The sequence below is a fragment of the Crotalus tigris genome, unplaced genomic scaffold, assembly GCF_016545835.1.
Source record: "Crotalus tigris isolate CLP2741 ecotype Arizona unplaced genomic scaffold, ASM1654583v1 scf7180000017569.284425, whole genome shotgun sequence".
NCBI lineage: Eukaryota > Metazoa > Chordata > Lepidosauria > Squamata > Viperidae > Crotalus > Crotalus tigris.
In genome coordinates, this window is record NW_024096480.1 from 186,301 (window position 1) to 204,424 (window position 18,124).

General features: G+C 35.5%; 1 protein-coding gene across 4 annotated transcripts in view; it reads left to right on the forward strand.

Moving 5' to 3' along the window:
• Positions 1 to 18,124, forward strand: part of SGCD (sarcoglycan delta) — a 193,142-nt gene that overhangs the window by 170,446 nt on the left and 4,572 nt on the right. For 2 of the 4 annotated variants that reach the window (XM_039355086.1, XM_039355057.1), the window contains 2 exons: positions 3,622 to 3,745; positions 6,809 to 13,770. In XM_039355086.1, coding sequence (XP_039211020.1) covers positions 3,622 to 3,745; positions 6,809 to 6,982 — 298 coding nt within the window. In that variant the 3' untranslated portion in view covers positions 6,983 to 13,770. Of the gene's footprint in view, positions 1 to 3,621; positions 3,746 to 6,808; positions 13,771 to 18,124 lie in introns of those variants that run through there. The other 2 variants (XM_039355067.1, XM_039355075.1) reach the window with 2 other exon arrangements.

Genomic DNA, 18,124 nt, shown 5'->3' on the forward strand with positions numbered 1-18,124 from the left:
ATTTGAAAATATTTGATACATTGCTATTATGACAGAAAATTAGTATTTTGAAATAAAAGCTGTCTAATTAAAACACATACTATAACTAAAATGTACATTACTTGTTGGGTAATTGAAGTAGAATTCACAATAATATGCAAATTCAATTTTTCTTGCAAAGGTTATTGTTTAAAATTATACATACTTGTGAAGATTCATTTCAGGTCTATGGTACTTAAGGAAGAACAAAAGCACCACTGTGTGTACCATTTAAAAATGGGAATATTGCAAAAATGATGATCTCAACTGTGTCCTCCTTTTGAAATGATTAATGAGGCTCCCTGTGATGCAGGAAATGAAAACTAGAAATCTGGATAAGTAATGATTGCTTCAAGAGAATGAATATCTCTGAAAGCACAGAACAACCTGATAGGTTGACCTCCAATAAATTACTCTAGGAATTTTCAAATTGAAAAAAGGAAAGTTTTGCTCTTTGTGGATGTGAGACTCTAGAGCTTAGTGACAATGCCAAGATATTTCTTTAGAATGTACTGTTTGCCATCTGACTATTTAAGATTATAATTTTTTAGAAACAAACATGAAAGAAAAGAGTATTTAAGCAAAGTATTTAGTATCACTCACGAAAACAGTCAAGAAAGAGTATAGCAAGGAAAATATCCAGTATGTTGATTTCCATAACTGAGTTCTGTACCAGCTCAAGCTTGCTGGCCTATGTTAACTGTTCTTCCTACTTTTTTTCTTCTCTTTTATTGAAATATATTTTAAGAAAACAAGAAAGTAAAAGGGGAAAAAACAGAGATTAGAATGTTAGGAAAAAGCAGAACGTATAAACAGGAAAACAATATGAGTAAAATATAGGTTGGAGCTAAATTTCGAGTGAGCTGTCAAATAGTTGGAAAGAGACTATTTTCCCAGTCTGACGATCTCAAAATTATCTTTTGGGGAAGTGTGTGTGTACAAACAATTGTCATTTTTTATATTTTAACTGTATGCCTCCCAGAGAAGTTGGGAGTTGAGAATCCCATAAATTCTATTAGTACTACTACGAATAGTAGTAATATCTCTTTCTAATAATAACTTATTATAGTTATTATTAGAATAACTATAAAGAAATTCTTGCCTTCCAATATAATCACAATAATTCATCTCTCTCACCTTGACAAATGCCCTTTATTTCTGGATATTTGTTAAGAGATACAGTAATAATTTGTGTGTATATGTATTATTGTGTAGTCTGTACAAGGTGGCATTCATCTGATTTTTTTCGATAGCATTAACAATCTACTGTTGGAAGAGAATATTTGCAGCTCATGGTTGAAGTCTCAGGTCCTTGTGCTCTCCGAGCTTGTTTTCTTGCAGACATTCCTGTACAGGAATTGTGGAATCTTACAAAAGTTTCACTGGCTTGTGTATTTATTATACTTAAGGCTCTTAAGGGAGGTTTATACCGTTTAGATGTTATATTAACTCGTGACCAATAGAGATATTGCACAATCAGTTCATCCTTACTGGGACTCTTCAGGGATAAGTAACCTCCATACTAAATATTTTATGTTCAGCACTTTAATGGGTTGGAGACTGGCATGGAGGATTCCTATGCCTGAAGAATCCTAATAAGGATGAAACGCAATTGTGTAGTGCCTCCCAGTGATCAGGAGTTAACCTATTATCAAAATAAAACCTTACTACACATCTACTATGGCATAAACTTTGAGTAGTTTGGAGCCCATTTCATCAGATGCTGTGAAGTATTATTTGATGAAAAGCAAGTTAGTTGACTTGTCACATGCTTGTATTTCCTGATAATTATTTTTAGCACTGTTGCTAATCCAGCAACTTTCCTTCGAGTCTGACCGGAAGAAAATTGTGTGTTAAAGGCCACAGTGAAAGCTTCAATATCCTTTCTAAGTGGATTTGATAAAAATAAAAAAGATCTAAAGATTTTTAAAGCACTGCTTTTAAATATTAACAGAAGGCGGCAAGTGTGGCTTGAAAATAGGCACATCAGTGCTTGCCACTATCTAATGTAAATCAGGGCTATAAATAACTATCTGTGGGTTTCATAGAACAGATGGTGCCATTCCTGACCTAGAGATATAGACGTTTTGTGCTAGTATCTTAATAAAGGCCAAATATTCTACATGATGTCAGCCTACATTCAAGACCGCTTTTGGTTTGCAGAAATAATTAAAAAAAAAACAAGAATAAAATGCAGGTACTTTTCATTCCTTTTGGAATGAAAACAAATCAAATCATTACCCAGTTAATAGCAGACCATCATTAGTGGGATCATATCTTATTTTCCCCTTTGGAGCCCTCCCTCAAAAAAAAAAAACTTTGGGAGAAAGCTAATGGCCCAGGACCTTTTTGAGAGTTCATTGACTTAAAGTATTTTTTTTCCCACTATAATATCTATCAGTGTAATTTTTATATTGTTTTTGTCCATTGAATTCAATGGCCAGTAAACATGTGTGGGAAAATGCAAAATACTGAAATCATTCCATATCAGTTATATATCAACTAATTAGCTAGTAGGATTATTGGATAACAGTAGCCACCATCGTATACTTCGTACAAACAAAAATTAAGACTAGTAGATTGAGCCCTAAAAATCCAGATGACTAGTAGTAGTTTTCTGTATCTTTTTGCTACCGATAAGTGGCCATTTTGATTTTTGTTACCAGATCTGGTAGATTTAGTTCTTATTCTTGAATGAAAAGTATTGATCTATCTGAACAAAGCCTGGATACTCTGTTCTACCCCCTCCTCTTAAAATTCAGCCCTGTAGGGGCTCTATTTCTGCTTTTCCAGTTTTGATTCAAGAGATTAAAGATAAAATAACATATTGAAAAAAGAACTTCTTAATTGCTTTTGTACCAGTAGGGAGAATACAAGGAGGCTATCATATGCATATAGAAGAGAGCTACATTGTTGGGGATTGTTACAAGTTCTGTGACCTATAATAGCAAAAAAAAAAAAAAGATATTTTATTTATTAAGAAAATCTATATGGCCACCCAATTCACATAAAAATATATTCATGTTTTTTATGCATGTGTAAAATTCACGATGTAGTATCTACATTACCAAGTTAAAGCAGTATATATTTGGAACACTTCATTCCTGGGTTGATTTTTTTCTTAAAAACCTTTCTCACACACTTTTTAGGTTCTTCCTTCTTGGCCTACATCTCCTACAAAAAAAAATAATAAGTGTCATGAATGCTTGCTATAGAAAGGTTTAGCTTGAATGGATGAAGAAAATATAACATCATCTCATTGAAATGCTACTAGTATGTCAAGAGCCGTGGTGGCGCAGTGGTTAGAATGAAGTATTACAGGCTAATTCTGCTGACTGCCAAGAGTTTGATCCTAACCGGCTCAAGGTTGATTCAGCCTCATAGCCTTCTGGGGTTGGTAAAATGAGGACCCAGATTGTTTGCGGCAATATGCTGACTCTGTAAAGCACTGTGAAGCAGTCTAAGTGCTAAGTGCTATTTCCAAACGAATGCATTTTCTTAGATTCAGCATCAATTCAGAGGAAACCTTTTCAAGTTGCAAACAAGTCTCCTCCTCCTCCTCAAAAACATAGATACTTATGTGAGCCCTTTTTGATATTACAGACTTGAGTCTCCGACACGCTCTTTGGTGATGGAGGCTCCCAAGGGAGTTTTGATCAATGCTGAGGCTGGCAACCTGGAAGCGACGTGCAGGACGGAGCTTAAGCTGCAATCCAAAGATGGTGAGGTACGGAGAAAGTTCAGTACACCTCAGAGCTGAGATCAGGACTCTGCTTTTGGTCTATTGTCAAGGCTGTCTAATTTGCAATGAGTACAGAACAGAGAGCTTGGCACATTTAGGCAATTTTCAGATTTAAAAAATAGGATGGTAATTCCATTTAGCACTGGAAATTCTCTTGGCAATTCCATTTAGCACTGCTTCTAAAAAGCAATATGGATAGCTAATGTATTAAAGTTCCTCATCAAGATGATGGAACTCATTGTACGCAAACTGTGCTTCTCCCATACAAAGTGGCAAGTTGATTAATTAGTGTTAACAGGCTGGGATAATAGCAATGATTATGGGAAACAGATTATGTAGCTGTAAAAATGAGTAGTACCACTAAATTCCCATTTTGTTTGACAGTTTAAAGTGAGTTTTTCTTGACCAGCATAATTACTCCTTTTGTATCATTTATGTTGTGGTGAGATAGGATTAACTCACCCTATTGATCTGTGAAGATTGGCAGTGTTTTTTTAATGGGTTAAACAAACTCTTTAGATCTTTGAAAATATTTAGGAATTTGCAGTGATAGTTCACAAATTGAATAACCCAGGCATTACCCAAAAATCGAAGTGTAGTAAGCCAAGGTAAATTTGTGGTTGCTTGGGTCTACCTCTCATTTTGCTCCATCAGTAACATGTAACCATGGAGATGGTGACCTATTCTCCTAAATTTGGTTTTCCACACTGATGATGGTAACAAAGACATTCCAATCTTCAGATCAAGAAAGAAGAACGATTAAGTCATTTCCACTTTTTGAAACAGCCTTTTTATAACCTGGAGGAACAGTGAAACAATTTTCAGGTCTCAGGGGAATGTTGAATGAATACTATATCTACAACTCACAGTACATTAGTGTGATCAGTAAGCAGTAGATGTACTCCTAGAAGAATTGGCAGTGCTGTGGTCAAAGCAATAATATCCTATATTAAGTTCATTGAAGTGTTTCATTAGCCGGAACCATGACATCTGTTTTGAATGAACATGTGTACAGGTTAAAAGTATCATACAGATGGAAGAATAAGCAAAAGTGCTGAATTCCCTTTTATCTCATAGACAAACAAGCAATTAACCTTGCTCAAAAATGCACAAGCTCCAAGTTGTTCTTTTTCCAGTGTTACTCATGAAAAAGCTGAATTGCACATTTGTTGTAATGGCACTGTTGTAATTGCACTGTTTTAAAACTGTCCACTTGCATGGTCCAAACAATTTCAACACTCCTCCTACCTCTTCAGTCTCTACAATCACTATTTGCCCAAAACTGTCAGCTCTCCCCCCCCCTCTTCTCCCCCCACTCTCTCTCTCTCCCTAATTAGCAACATATTTTTCTTTAATTGTTTTCCATTGGCCAACTTATTGCCAGCTGAAATACTTGCTCCTTTGCAATTTCAGATTCTCTTCTCTCTTTCTTGAGGAGGAGGAGGAGCACAATGCTACAAAACCAAAATCCTTTTGCTTTTTTTCTTCTTCCTTTCAACTTATTTTCAAATCAGCTTTATTTCAGTTTTTTTTTTTTTCAGAGAAAAGAAACTTCCCATGTTCCCTCTGACCATTTTTTCCTCTATAGGCTATTTTCTTGCCTTAGGACCATTTGCCTCACCAGGACCTTCATACGTACTGCTTACCTGTGGCTCTAACCCTCCAGATCTGAGTTTCCCTAACCTTCATCTCAGGCACACTGACTATAACAACAGTAGCATAACTTTGCTCTTTATCTGTATCTATTTATTAGAGCATATGCAAAGGGTCTGTTTCTCATAACAATAGGCGCAATAGCCTTCTAACATCTAGTTACAGACCCAGACCCCTAGCAGACAGATTTAATGTAGTCACAACTTTCTGGTAAACTCCAAACAGCTTCCATAAAGCTGTTACTTGCCATTCAAATAATAATTACTCCTAAAGATTATTGCAACTATCAAGTTGCACTTAATTTGTGAAATAAACATTGAAAGAATTCAAGCAAACCTAGAAACAGCCCCTTCTGATCTAGATGCCTTGGTCCGAGGAGCTGGAAATAGCTATAAATACAGTGGCCAAGAGAGCACCTGAAAACACTATACATTTTTAGAATCTCACTGAGCCCTAACACTGAAAATAGATACAAAACGTGAGTCTCAATAAAACCCAGTTCAAGGTAAATCCTATTTGCACTTATCATTTCGCCTGAATTCCCTCTTGTCTTCCCTTTCCGTTGCTTCTCTGTACACATTTTGAAAATGCATCATCAAAGCAGACACTCTTTAACTGGGAAATGATTGAGAGTGGTGTGTGCCAAATAGGATATCCTTAAAAAATTAAATATTAAAAGTTAATTTTGGTGAACTGCAACTGTAACTTTTCTTAAGAAGGCAATTAGTTTTAGGAATTCAAATAGTAGCTAATTTTTGCTATGATTGATTATTCTTAAAGGGCATTATATACCAGCACAATCATCTTCGATCCCAGTAACTGCACATTTTGTTGGTCACTTGTAATCTAATAATATTGCATTTTTCTAGCACTGAATATCTGCTTATGGAAAATTTAATTCACATATTTTATATATTTCAAATAATGGATTCCTGTGCATCATTAAACTGTCATAGAAAGAATAATAAAAAGATATCCAAGACCATAAATAATAATGTAGAAAGAGCAGAAAACTGTACATTGTTATAGCAATTATTAAGGGTTTCTAGCAGTGAAGATTTTTTTTATGTAAACAATTAAGTTACACTTTCACCATTTATAGAGAACAATATAGCCTGCATTTTCATTTAGACTTTCCAAACTAATATACAGACTGACATATTGAAATTTGTCCATTCTTACTTAACACACAGTGCATGAAAAGGCATAATCATGTTCCTGATCATGTGTCTGTGTTTATATTAGCCTAAATACCAATTCTTCACTTAATACATATGTATACTACAGAATGAAAAGCATAGTTAATTTACATCATGGGTTTTAAATCAAGAACCTGACCAAAAATAAAATTCCTGTTTTTTCTTCCTCCTTCCTCTCCTCCTCCTTCTCTTTCAGATAAAGTTGGAGGCTTCAAAAATCAAACTACCTAGATTGCCTCAGGGATCCTACTCCCCTTCTGGATCCAGTCAAAAAATCTATGAGCTCTGCGTATGCTCCAATGGGAAGCTGTTTCTGTCCCAGGCTGGATCTAGCTCCACCTGCCAGATAAATCCAAGTATCTGCCTTTGAAAGAGACTGTTTGCAGCAGGTTTCATGGCAAGACAGTTCAGCTACCACTTATTTTTGCTAGAACACAGAAAGCCTATCAAAGACTTGTGTGTATGTTTGGGGGGAGGGGACGTGTGCGTGCATGTGTGTGTGTGTGAATATATAAATATATAGATATATATAGATATAAGTATATATAGATATATATATCCTTTCCATAAAATGAGGTTTCAATACAAGAAATTCCAGGGTGACCCTCTTGGTGTAACATTTATCATTCCTGCATCAAAACGTAAGAACTTTGAGTGAATTGGATGCAGATCCTTTTCGGAATATTCAGATTGTTGAATGTATGTCTCCATTTGTCAAGGTTTTCAAGCCTCTCCAAATTTAATGGCTAGTTCACATGTAACAATTAATCCTCATAACTCTAAGGATAAATTCTATCATGACACAAGAGACTGTACCCATGTTTAATCTGCCATGTGTAAAGGCACTAAACTGCAATTGTGGCTTCCCCAGGTATCTGTGAAAGGGAGATAGAGAGATTACATTTATATGAAGCTGAACACAATTCCTATGTTGTTGGTTCTTCTATGGCCATTTAGATATCTGCATCTGTGGAGAAAGAATATTGTGTATAAAGACAACCTAAACATGAAACCAAAAAACAAAACTGAACTTATAGCAGCCCTCCTCTGATGACTCATGAAGGTAAGAAACCAAAAAGGAAGGTAGAATATATCCAAATTACAAGTAAAGGCTTTCAGTAAACAGAAGAACAGAACTAGTTTAAAACATATATAAAACAAACCAGTCTCGGAGCAGTTTACATAGTCAGCATATTGCCACCAACAATCTGGCGGAAGGATGGAAGGCTGAGTCAACCTTGAGCCAGTCAGGATCAAACTCCAGGCTGTGAGCAGAGTTAGCCTGCAATGCTGCATTCTAACCACTGCTCCACCACATATCATATCATCAGAAGAGGCTTCAAGATGGGCCTGGGAGTGGTGTCTTGGAGGCAAACCATCTGATCATTACAAACATTCCCTGCAAAAAAAAATTCCTAAAAATAACTCTAAAAAATAATGATTAAGGAACAATGGCAGCAGCAAAAAGAAAAACCTCTTTAATTGTACTGTTAAAACCAAAAGCCTAAAATGAATTACACTTCAGAAAGGGTGATAGGAAGCAGGTGAGTTGTGTTCTATCCACCACTACTCTGCACCTTCTATCATGGGAAAGGCACGTGATTCATGAAATTGATTCCTTAGCTGATCCCCAAATGCATTTTAATAATCTAGGAAACAGAACTGGTCTATACTTTCTGAGATTTAGGGGAACACATGAGTTATTGGTTACTTTTCTAACAAGCTTCAAACTTCAAGCCAGCTTTCAGGCTTTCTGATCTGGAGCACAACAAGAACGTCCTAGCAAGTCAGTTGAATTTAGTTTAGGTAACATTCTCACTGGTTTCAATAGTTTGGATTAAGCCATTTCTAAATATAATTAGGTGCTTCAAGTCATTGGTTAAAAAGACTTGAAGACACCAGTAAAGTGCACTTTTCATGGACAGTAAAACGTGTAGTTACAGATTACATTTGCAGTGCAATCCTAGACATTCTTACTCAGAAGTAAGGTCAAATATGCTCTATGAGGTTTACCTCCTCATAAAATATATTTAAGGGTGCAGCCTTAATTATGATATTAAGTCTTTAATGCATTGGCTAACTCAGTGGTTGTTGCAAAGTACATTTTGAGCTACTTAAATGCAAGGGGGTCACCCAGGATAATAATTGTATTGGGACACAACTATATACCATCTCTGTTAAAAGAGGGAGACTTGTGCCTATGCCTTAAGTCAATGCACTCAGCAAGGAGAAGCACATCAATATTTATCTTATTATTAAAACCATTTTATCTGATATTTTAGACTAAATGTTGGAAAGAATGGTGACTGCAGTGTTTGGAAGATGAATGCGGACTTATGAGGTAGACTTACTAAAACTGCCAAGGCTCAGAGGCACTGGTAACCTCAATCTTATTTTTGTCTGAGTAATGAACATCTAAATTTATACTGAAGGTACAACTTCAAATCATCAAATTGTGAACTGTGTTTTTGCTTTTGTTGTTCATTTCATACTGAATAATGATTCACTGTAAGACCCATTTCATTAAGGAACATTTGTCAAGATGCACAAGATGGTAAATGAGCTTAGTGCTGAAAAGGAAAATAGTCATATTGCAATGTGACGAGGTTTTATCTTTTCTTCTACCATCAATTTTACTGATAAGGAAAGAAACAATGAAATGAACTGCAGGTGTCTGGATATTTGCTTCTTTATTTCTGAAGGGCTTAACTTTCTGCTAGTTTAGTCTGTATGTTAATTTGGTTCCTGATCTTTAGTTTAGCTGTTAACTAAACTGACAGTAATGAAGAATGTTTATAGTGAGAGAAGAAATACAATAGCAAAAGGCAAACAAGTCATTCACAACAGCTATCAAATAGTCTTTAGCAGTGCTTTTTAAAAAAAAAATAATAAAAGGTGCCGGAACTCACACACGTCATACAACCCGACTTGCTTACCCTACAACGTTCCATCCAAAAAAGGTGCTGGAACTCTGTTCTGGGCGTTAGATTAGATGCCGAATTTAGTTAGTAATTTAAATTAGACTCCCCATAAACAAATGCTAATCACATAAACTAGACTGTAAAGTCCCTTAATTCAACCAACATAGCCATTAATGAACATTGGGTTAGAGAAGGCTGTCTTAAAATATGGGAGAAGTTTGCCATCCCAAAGCAACAAAAGCTCTCACTGAAAAAGATGGTTATTTGCTTCCTTTGCTAAACACTACTAGGCTTTAAGTTATTGTTCTTTTAAAATCATATGTAAGAAGGTGTGTTGATATTTGTAAAATTACATATAGTCATAGAAAACATTTCCTCTTTCTTTGCTCTTTCCCAGTCTAAGTTGTAGGAAGCTTAAATCTTCAAAGTATGATTTACGCAGTGTATAATTGTACATAAAATCCCAACAATAGTATGACTGTCATTTTTTTTAACAGCAATAGTGGTTGTAACAACACACCATGCTTTTACAATTAGCTTTCTTAAAGATGGCTCAGATACTTGCCTGCGTTGCTGGTAAATTTATCAAATCAGTCATCAGAAAGATGCCATACTCCAAACTATTCCAATTGTTGAAAAGTTAAATCAATAACTTTTCCCCATTGCACTCTATATTGTTTTTTTTTCAAAAGAAACAATTTCCAATAACAAACAAAATATGTTCGAAGTGTTAGGATTCAGTATTAAAATAAGTAATTGGTAATTTTTAGATATATAGGGATCAATTGTAATTATTGATCTATTTGTATACTCAGATTTTAATCAGTCACAAATACCTTCCATATAAAGTTAAGATTTGTACCAATGTCAGTGTTTTTAAATAAGGCATTATATATCAACAGTTTGGACACATACACAGTATGTTTTATGAATACTTTAAAAAACTGATATGTCTAACAAATGTTTATTATTTTAATACTGTATAACATTAGTTTCTAGATATTCCTCTATCTCTCCAATTCTAATTTTAAAAGATATTGCTACAGGCTTCTGTGGAAAGTAATTGCAAGAAGAAGAAAAAACCTCTTACTCTAAAGGGATTGTTGCTGACATATTACTTATATTATTATGTATTTATTACTTGTAATAATTACATATTATTACACCTCAAATTTTATTAATGATTGCTCCAGGAAAAAATGCCCAGTTTTACCATTTAATAACCATGGAGTTTGATGAACTCTACAGAAGTCTTGGTGGATTTATTTTACTTTATTGGCTTTATCTGATTATTTCAGTCCAAGAAAGGTTGGTATGCTATCTTCACTAGCATTTTTGTCCATTTTTCTCTCAATGGCCACTAGTATTCATTTTTGATTGACAGGATGAAGAAATATGAATGGTGGATTTCCACTGAAGTCAGGCTAAGAGAAGAATAGGCTGAAATGCTAGCTATGGGTATCCAAAGGCTTTTCTCAGTAAGGATTTAGTATCAGCAACTTTAGTTGATATTCTTCCATCCACATTAGTTAAATGTAAATGATTTCAAGCAGTTGCAATGTTATTCATTTTACATTACAGCTATTTCTTTTTGATATACTTAAAATTTCTTCTTGTTATATTTAGTATACCTGAACCAACCATAAACTCCATGGTTAAAGAAGATAGGCCTGCAGTATTTTCAGGGACAATTTAAAACAATTTCACGTCTGGGAAGTATGGTAAACATGGTTAATATCAATGGCCTGTACAGTAGTAACCTAATCCTATTAACTGGAAACAGTTTGCATTATTTTCTGATTTGGTTTGATTCAACAATCATTGTAATCTTGAAGTTGAAATGAAAAGTTATCATTTAGAAAATGGTCACAATGAAATAATATTCTTAAAAATAGAATACTATTTGGATGATGGTTATTTATAATTAAACTAATTATAAATTAAACCAATTATAAATTAATTAAATTAAATTAATTAAACCAAAGCTGCCACTTAATGAAAGATTTGCTATGAAAAGCTCCCAAAATATCAAGCATACACAAATTGCATACAGATACAGTTGCTAGTGATCATGTTGTTGGGTACAGTACAGTCATTGTTAATCTCATATAACATGTCAACTATCTATAAAATCATGGAACAACTTATCTTACAATAGTATATCCATACCTACATAAGCATAGGACTGGATACATGTAGCCTACATAAGATGACATTGAAATAAGATACTGTATGATAACAGTACAGAGGAAAGTGTGGACTTGTTCTGTGTCATCCCAGAGGTTAGGGCCAGTACCAGTGGACTGAGACTACAAGGAAAAAGATTCAGTTTAATAATGAGGAAGACTTTCCTGAGAGTAAGAGGCTGTCAACCAATGCAATAGATTGCCCATGCAGTGTTAAATTTCCCTTTGCCAGGAGTTTTTTAAAAAAAGAATGGCTAGTCACTGTCTAAAAAGTTTTAGCAGATCTTGTAACAAGCAGGATAGTTTTGCTCTGCCTGCTATTTGAAATCCCTCTAATTTGATAGTTACAAAGCAAGGATCAATAGTACCCATGGATACCCCAGTAAAGGGTGCTGAGAGTCCTTTCCTTCCATGAACACATTTTAAAGCATTTTGGTTTTTTTAAAAGTAATGAATAAAAATTGAGAAAAATCATGAGATAGCCAACTCTTCCAACATGTGTTCAACACACTGGTGCCCACCACGTGGGAAAGTTTTGAATTCTTGTCTAGAATTTTAAAATTCATGCATTCTCATGCACAAACTTTGGCTTCATATAAAGTTATTATTTCCTATTATTGCTTATTGTAGTACATTTCTGTTTGATCGATTACGTTATAAATGAGCACTAAAATCAAAATTAAGCAAGAGGCTTAATTTTGTATTATAGTATTATAGTTCCAATTGTTCTTTAATGCTGATGCTTCCCTAGTAGTAGAATTTAAAGACTCTGTGTATTTGGAGTCATTCTCTGGCAGACAAGTAGCCTATTAGGCCTATAACATCTCTCTTCAAGTCTTGGTTGCTTTCTAGAAATTTGCATAACTTGAAGCTTGCTCAGTTGGATGTATTTATTGAAGTTGGTCTTTGTGCTAATTACATAAAAAGCTGAATTACAGAATGGCAAATCAATTTTAGACTTACCTGTGGTTGAATATTTATATACAGTACCTTAATAGTTTCTACTTGTGGTTTTAATTCCTAAGATAAGGATTAAACTTCAGGTATAGCATTGGCATGTCTGACACTGAGTTGGAAGTAGCTTCAGTGTGACATGGAAACCCTAATTACAAAGCTCATAGACTTGCAAAATGTAAGAGTGCAACCCATTCTTGAACAGCCGGTAACAAAATCTATTTGGAATTTAAATCCATGTTTTTTTAATCCTACTTTCTGCATCAAATTGGAACAATCTACTCTGTCTTGCATTATAGCCGATCAAAAAATATCTATCACGTCTTCTCGCAATCTTCTCTTCTGCAGGCTAAACATACCAATCATTCCTCATCCTAGCCATTTTTTTCCTTTTTTTAAAAAAAAAATCTGCTCTTCCTGACAGTTCAAATCTTTTTTCACATATGTTGCGGTAAAACAAGTTGAAAAAGCTGTAGCTTGTATTCCTAATTAATATCATTTAAAAGGTAAATAACATACATAGATTTAAGGGGATTTTGAAATATTTCTGATGTGGAAGAAATTGAATGCTGTCAGCAAGCTTATAGTTTCACTTTGATAAAGTATATGTAAACCTCCAAAACGTCCCAAAAGTTGCCATTAATAGAAAATCACCAAAGGCATTGAAAGGCAGAGACAATAAAAGGACAAATTTAGGCTATATTCCTACATACGTTCATCTGTTGTCAAACTCACTAAAATAAATGGAATTTAGATCTAGGTAATTATTTATTAAGACTGCAGTGTTAAGCATATAGCTCTACTTGGTATGTCACATAGCTGCTTTTCCCCACCACCACCACCACAGAGAGCAAAGGCTATAGCACATCCATGCATATCCCCAATTCTAAATAGAATGCTGTGGAAAAATAGATTATGCTTCAAAGATCAAAGGCGCTATCAAATAACTCTTTCTCTGGTATGAATGGTATTCTTGGTAATTGTCTCTGCCTTTGGAATAGACATCAAAATGCTTGCATTTATTTTCAAACTGCAGAGTATCTGAACAAGGACCGTAGGTTGCTAAAAAAAAAAAATCTGCTAAGAAAAAAGAAAAACTACTTGCTCATTTAGGTTATTATGTTCATCTAATTACACTTCTTGTTTGATTCATGATGCAGTTATGCAGAAGTGCTTACAGGTAGCAGCATCTGGTGGTCTTGTCTGGCTCTCACATGTATTTGGTTAGTATATGGCTGGGGAATCCCCGGCATATATTCTAGATAAGGAAATTGAAAATTTTCTGGAAGAAGGCAGTGGCAAACTAGTGATATACAGTGGGGCAAAAAATAAGTATTTGGTCAATATCAAAAGTTCATCTCAATACTTTGTTATATATCCTTTGTTGGCAATGACAGAGGTCAAACGTTTTCTGTAAGTCTTCACAAGGTTGGCACACACTGTTGCTGGTATGTTGGCCCATTCCTCCATGCAGATCTCCTTTAGAGCAGTGATGTTTTGGGGCTGTCGCTGGGCAACACGGACTTTCAACTCCCTCCAAAGGTTTTCTATGGGCTTGAGATCTGGAGACTGGCTAGGCCACTCCAGGACCTTGAAATGCTTCTTACGAAGCCATTCCTTCATTGCCCGGGTGGTGTGTTTGGGATCATTGTCATGCTGAAAGACCCAGCCATGTTTCATCTTCAATGCCCTTACTGATGGAAGGAGGTTTGCACTCCAAATCTCACGATACATAGCCCCATTCATTCTTTCCTGTACACGGATCAGTCGTCCTGGTCCCTTTGCAGAGAAACAGCCCCAAAGCATGATGTTGCCACCCCCATGCTTCACAGTAGCTATGGTGTTCTTTGGATGCAACTTAGCATTCTCTCTCCTCCAAACATGATGAGTTGTGTTTCTACCAAACAGTTCTACTTTGGTTTCATCTGACCATATGATCCTCTTCTGGATCATCCAAATGCTCTCTAGCAAACTTCAGACGGGCCCGGACATGTACTGGCTTAAGCAGGGGGACACATCTGGCACTGCAGGATCTGAGTCCCTGGCACTGCAGGATCTGAGTGTGTTACTGATGGTTGCCTTTGTTACGTTGGTCCCAGCTCTCTGCAGGTCATTCACTAGATTCCCTTGTGTGGTTCTGGGATTTTTGCTTACCATTCTTGTGATCATGTTGACCCCACGGGGTGAGATCTTGCCCCAGATCAAGGGAGATTATCAGTGGTCTTGTATGTCTTCCATTTTCTAATTATTGCTCCCACAGTTGATTTCTTCACACCAAGCTGCTTGCCTATTGCAGATTCAGTCTTCCCAGCCTGGTGCAGGTCTACAATTTTGTTTCTGGTGTCCTTTGACAGCTCTTTGGTCTTCACCATAGTGGAGTTTGAAGTGTGACTGTTTGAGGTTGTGGACAGGTGTCTTTTATACTGATAACAAGTTCAAACAGGTGCCATTAATACAGATAATGACTGGAGGACAGAGGAGCCTCTTAAAGAAGAAGTTATAGGTCTGTGAGAGCCAGAAATCTTGCTTGTTTGTAGGTGACCAAATACTTATTTTCCACCATAATTTGCAAATAAATTCTTTCCAAATCAGACAATGTGATTGTCTGGATTTGTTTTCTCATTTTGTCTCTCATAGTTGAGGCCTACCTATGATGACAATTACAGGCCTCTCTCATCTTTTTAAGTGGAAGAACTTGCACAATTGGTGGCTGACTAAATACTTTTTTGCCCCACTGTACTTCTGCCAAGTAGCGTTGATGTATGTGCCTATGAAGTCATTCAATCCTGCCTTGAATAAGATTTTATCTATAAGTCAGCCAAATCAAGGTACTTCCACACCCCTGCCATTTCTTCTCCCCACTATCTCAAAAGAAGTTGGCAAATGTCCTATTATCATATTCTGTGAACTCAGAAATGCTGAAAACAAGCATTACTGTTCCAACAGAAGCTGCCATAAGTCCTGCACCACAAATTTAACTTATTCCTACTCCATCAAAAAAGAAATAAATTTAAAAATAAAGCAGCCTTTGCTTTGCAAATGGCTCATCCCTTGCCAGCAAACCCTTTTATAGAACCTGCTAGATGGAGGTCTGAGCCAAGAATTCCTTCTATGGAGAAACCATTGTCCTTCAAATCTCATAGAGGTCTAAAATTTCCTTCTAAAAATAATTTTCAACAAGTAAATTGGTTCAAGGTTCATAGGTTCATAGATATAGAGCCAATATGGAAGCATCTTGTACAGAAGTACTCTCAAGTATAACTTATGAAGCTTCCAATGCTATCTTTCTGAATGAAAATATTGCAGAATTGTTTATGGAGTACCTTGCTTTCTCCATAAGCTAAAGCTGCATTTAGCTAGACAAAATGGAAAAATGACTTTTAGCTAAGACATGTTTTCTGGACTTTAGCTTATAGGCTGCCCAGCATCATTCGGGAACCAGGTGGTACTTAAATCAAATGACTTACATTCATCATCATCACCATCATCACCACCATCATTTTAGCCATTGTCTATCCACTGCAGGATGAAGGCCTCTTTCAAATGTTTCCAACCTATATGGTCCTGAGATTTCTTTTGCCAATTGGGCCCGCAATATTTGCCTGCGGTTATGTATCAGTTAATTCCTCTTTATTTCTTTGCAGGGACATCCACGGTATGCGTGTTGCTGTTTGTGTGTGAACAAAAGTCATGATGGGGAACAATCAAAGCCCCACCTCTCTTCTATAAGCAATGAAATCACTCAATACACATCTTTGTGAATATCCCTACACTACCAAATACTTGAAATAAAGTTGGGCTACTTTAGGAAAAATCCATCCAATTTCTTTTTTAAAAAAAAAAAAAAATCATGCTGAAGCCCTACAAAAAGTTTCTTTATGGTGAATTGTAAGAATAAGTTTGCTGACTGCAATATGTCAGATCCCTTTTTATGTTATTACAGAAATTGTGTCTATATTCATGTTTGCATCTGCTTTCATTTTATACTAAAGACCTAATCATGGATAAGACCAAAAAAAAACCCAGACTTGTACTGGTAAATGCATTACTGCTGTCTAAAGCAGTGTTATTCCTGTAAGCTTTTACAAGATTTTTCTCTAGCAAAGCAGCACCGATAAGCAGTTTTCAATCTGAAAACAACAATGATACATATCATAAATAATTGTGTGGGACTTTTTTCATACAAGTCCACTGGTTTAAAAAGGGAGCACTGTCCTTGTGTCTCCTATTGTTTACACCACCATAATAAGTTTCAGAAAGACTTGAAGAACTGGGAAAAGCTGCAATTATCCCTCATGGGAAGAATTGCAGTGATAAAAATGAATATTCTACCCAAGTTTCTTTTTTTGTTTCAAATGTTACCAATTTTGAAAAATGAGATTAATTTAAATGAGTGGCAGAAGGGTCTCAATAAATTTATTTGGGCAGGGAAAAAACCAAGGGTTAAGTTCAAAATTATGCAAGACTTCCGTGAGAGGGGTGGACTCAAGGTACCAAATTTGAAATTATATTATGATGCGGTGGTTTTAACATTAATTAGTGACTGGGTAAATTTGACAAATTCTGAGATACTTTATCTAGAGGGATGGGATTTACTTTATGGGTGGCATGCCTATTTAATATTTAATAAAAAAATAGATTGGGCTTTTAAATCTCATATTTTAAGAATTTCTTTACTTAGGATTTGGAGAAAATATTATAAAAGTGATTTTAAAGTACCATTATGGGCTATACCTTGGCATGCGATAGAAGGAATAAAAAGAGGGGTTAAAATGGATATGGTGTCTTATAGACAGTTACTTAAATGGGATGGACAAAACTGGCAATTAAAATCACGGGAAGAATTAGTACAAGAAAATTTTACTTATTCTTGGTTCCAATATAGGCAACTACTAGATAGATGGAAGATGGATTGTAAGGTGGGTTTTCTTAGAGAAGATGAAAATCTTATTAAGCAACTGAAGGATCAAAGACAAACCCACATTAAGAGAATTTATGGGGTTTTAGTTGAATTGGACTCAGAAACGGAACTAATTAAAGATTGTATGATTAGATGGGCGCAGAACTTTGGTGAGCCAGTTTCATTGGACACTTGGGAAACTATTTGGGTGAGAAATGTCAAATTTACTCAAGCACAGAATTTAAGGGAGAATTTTTATAAAATGTTTTATAGATGGCACCTTGATCCACAAAAAATGTCTTATATGTACCCTGACGTGCAACCTAAATGCTGGAGATGTGGTTACAAGGAGGCTTCTTATTATCATATTTGGTGGTCATGCAGAGAGATAAAAGCATTTTGGATCAAAATATGGTGGAATATCCAGAGAATTTTTAGAAGGAGGGTAAAATTCACTCCGCAATTATTTTTGTTAGGTATTGGTACAGATTGTGATACAAAGGAGGTTGTATTGATGTTAAACTTGATCACAGCCGCGAGGCTGTTGGTTG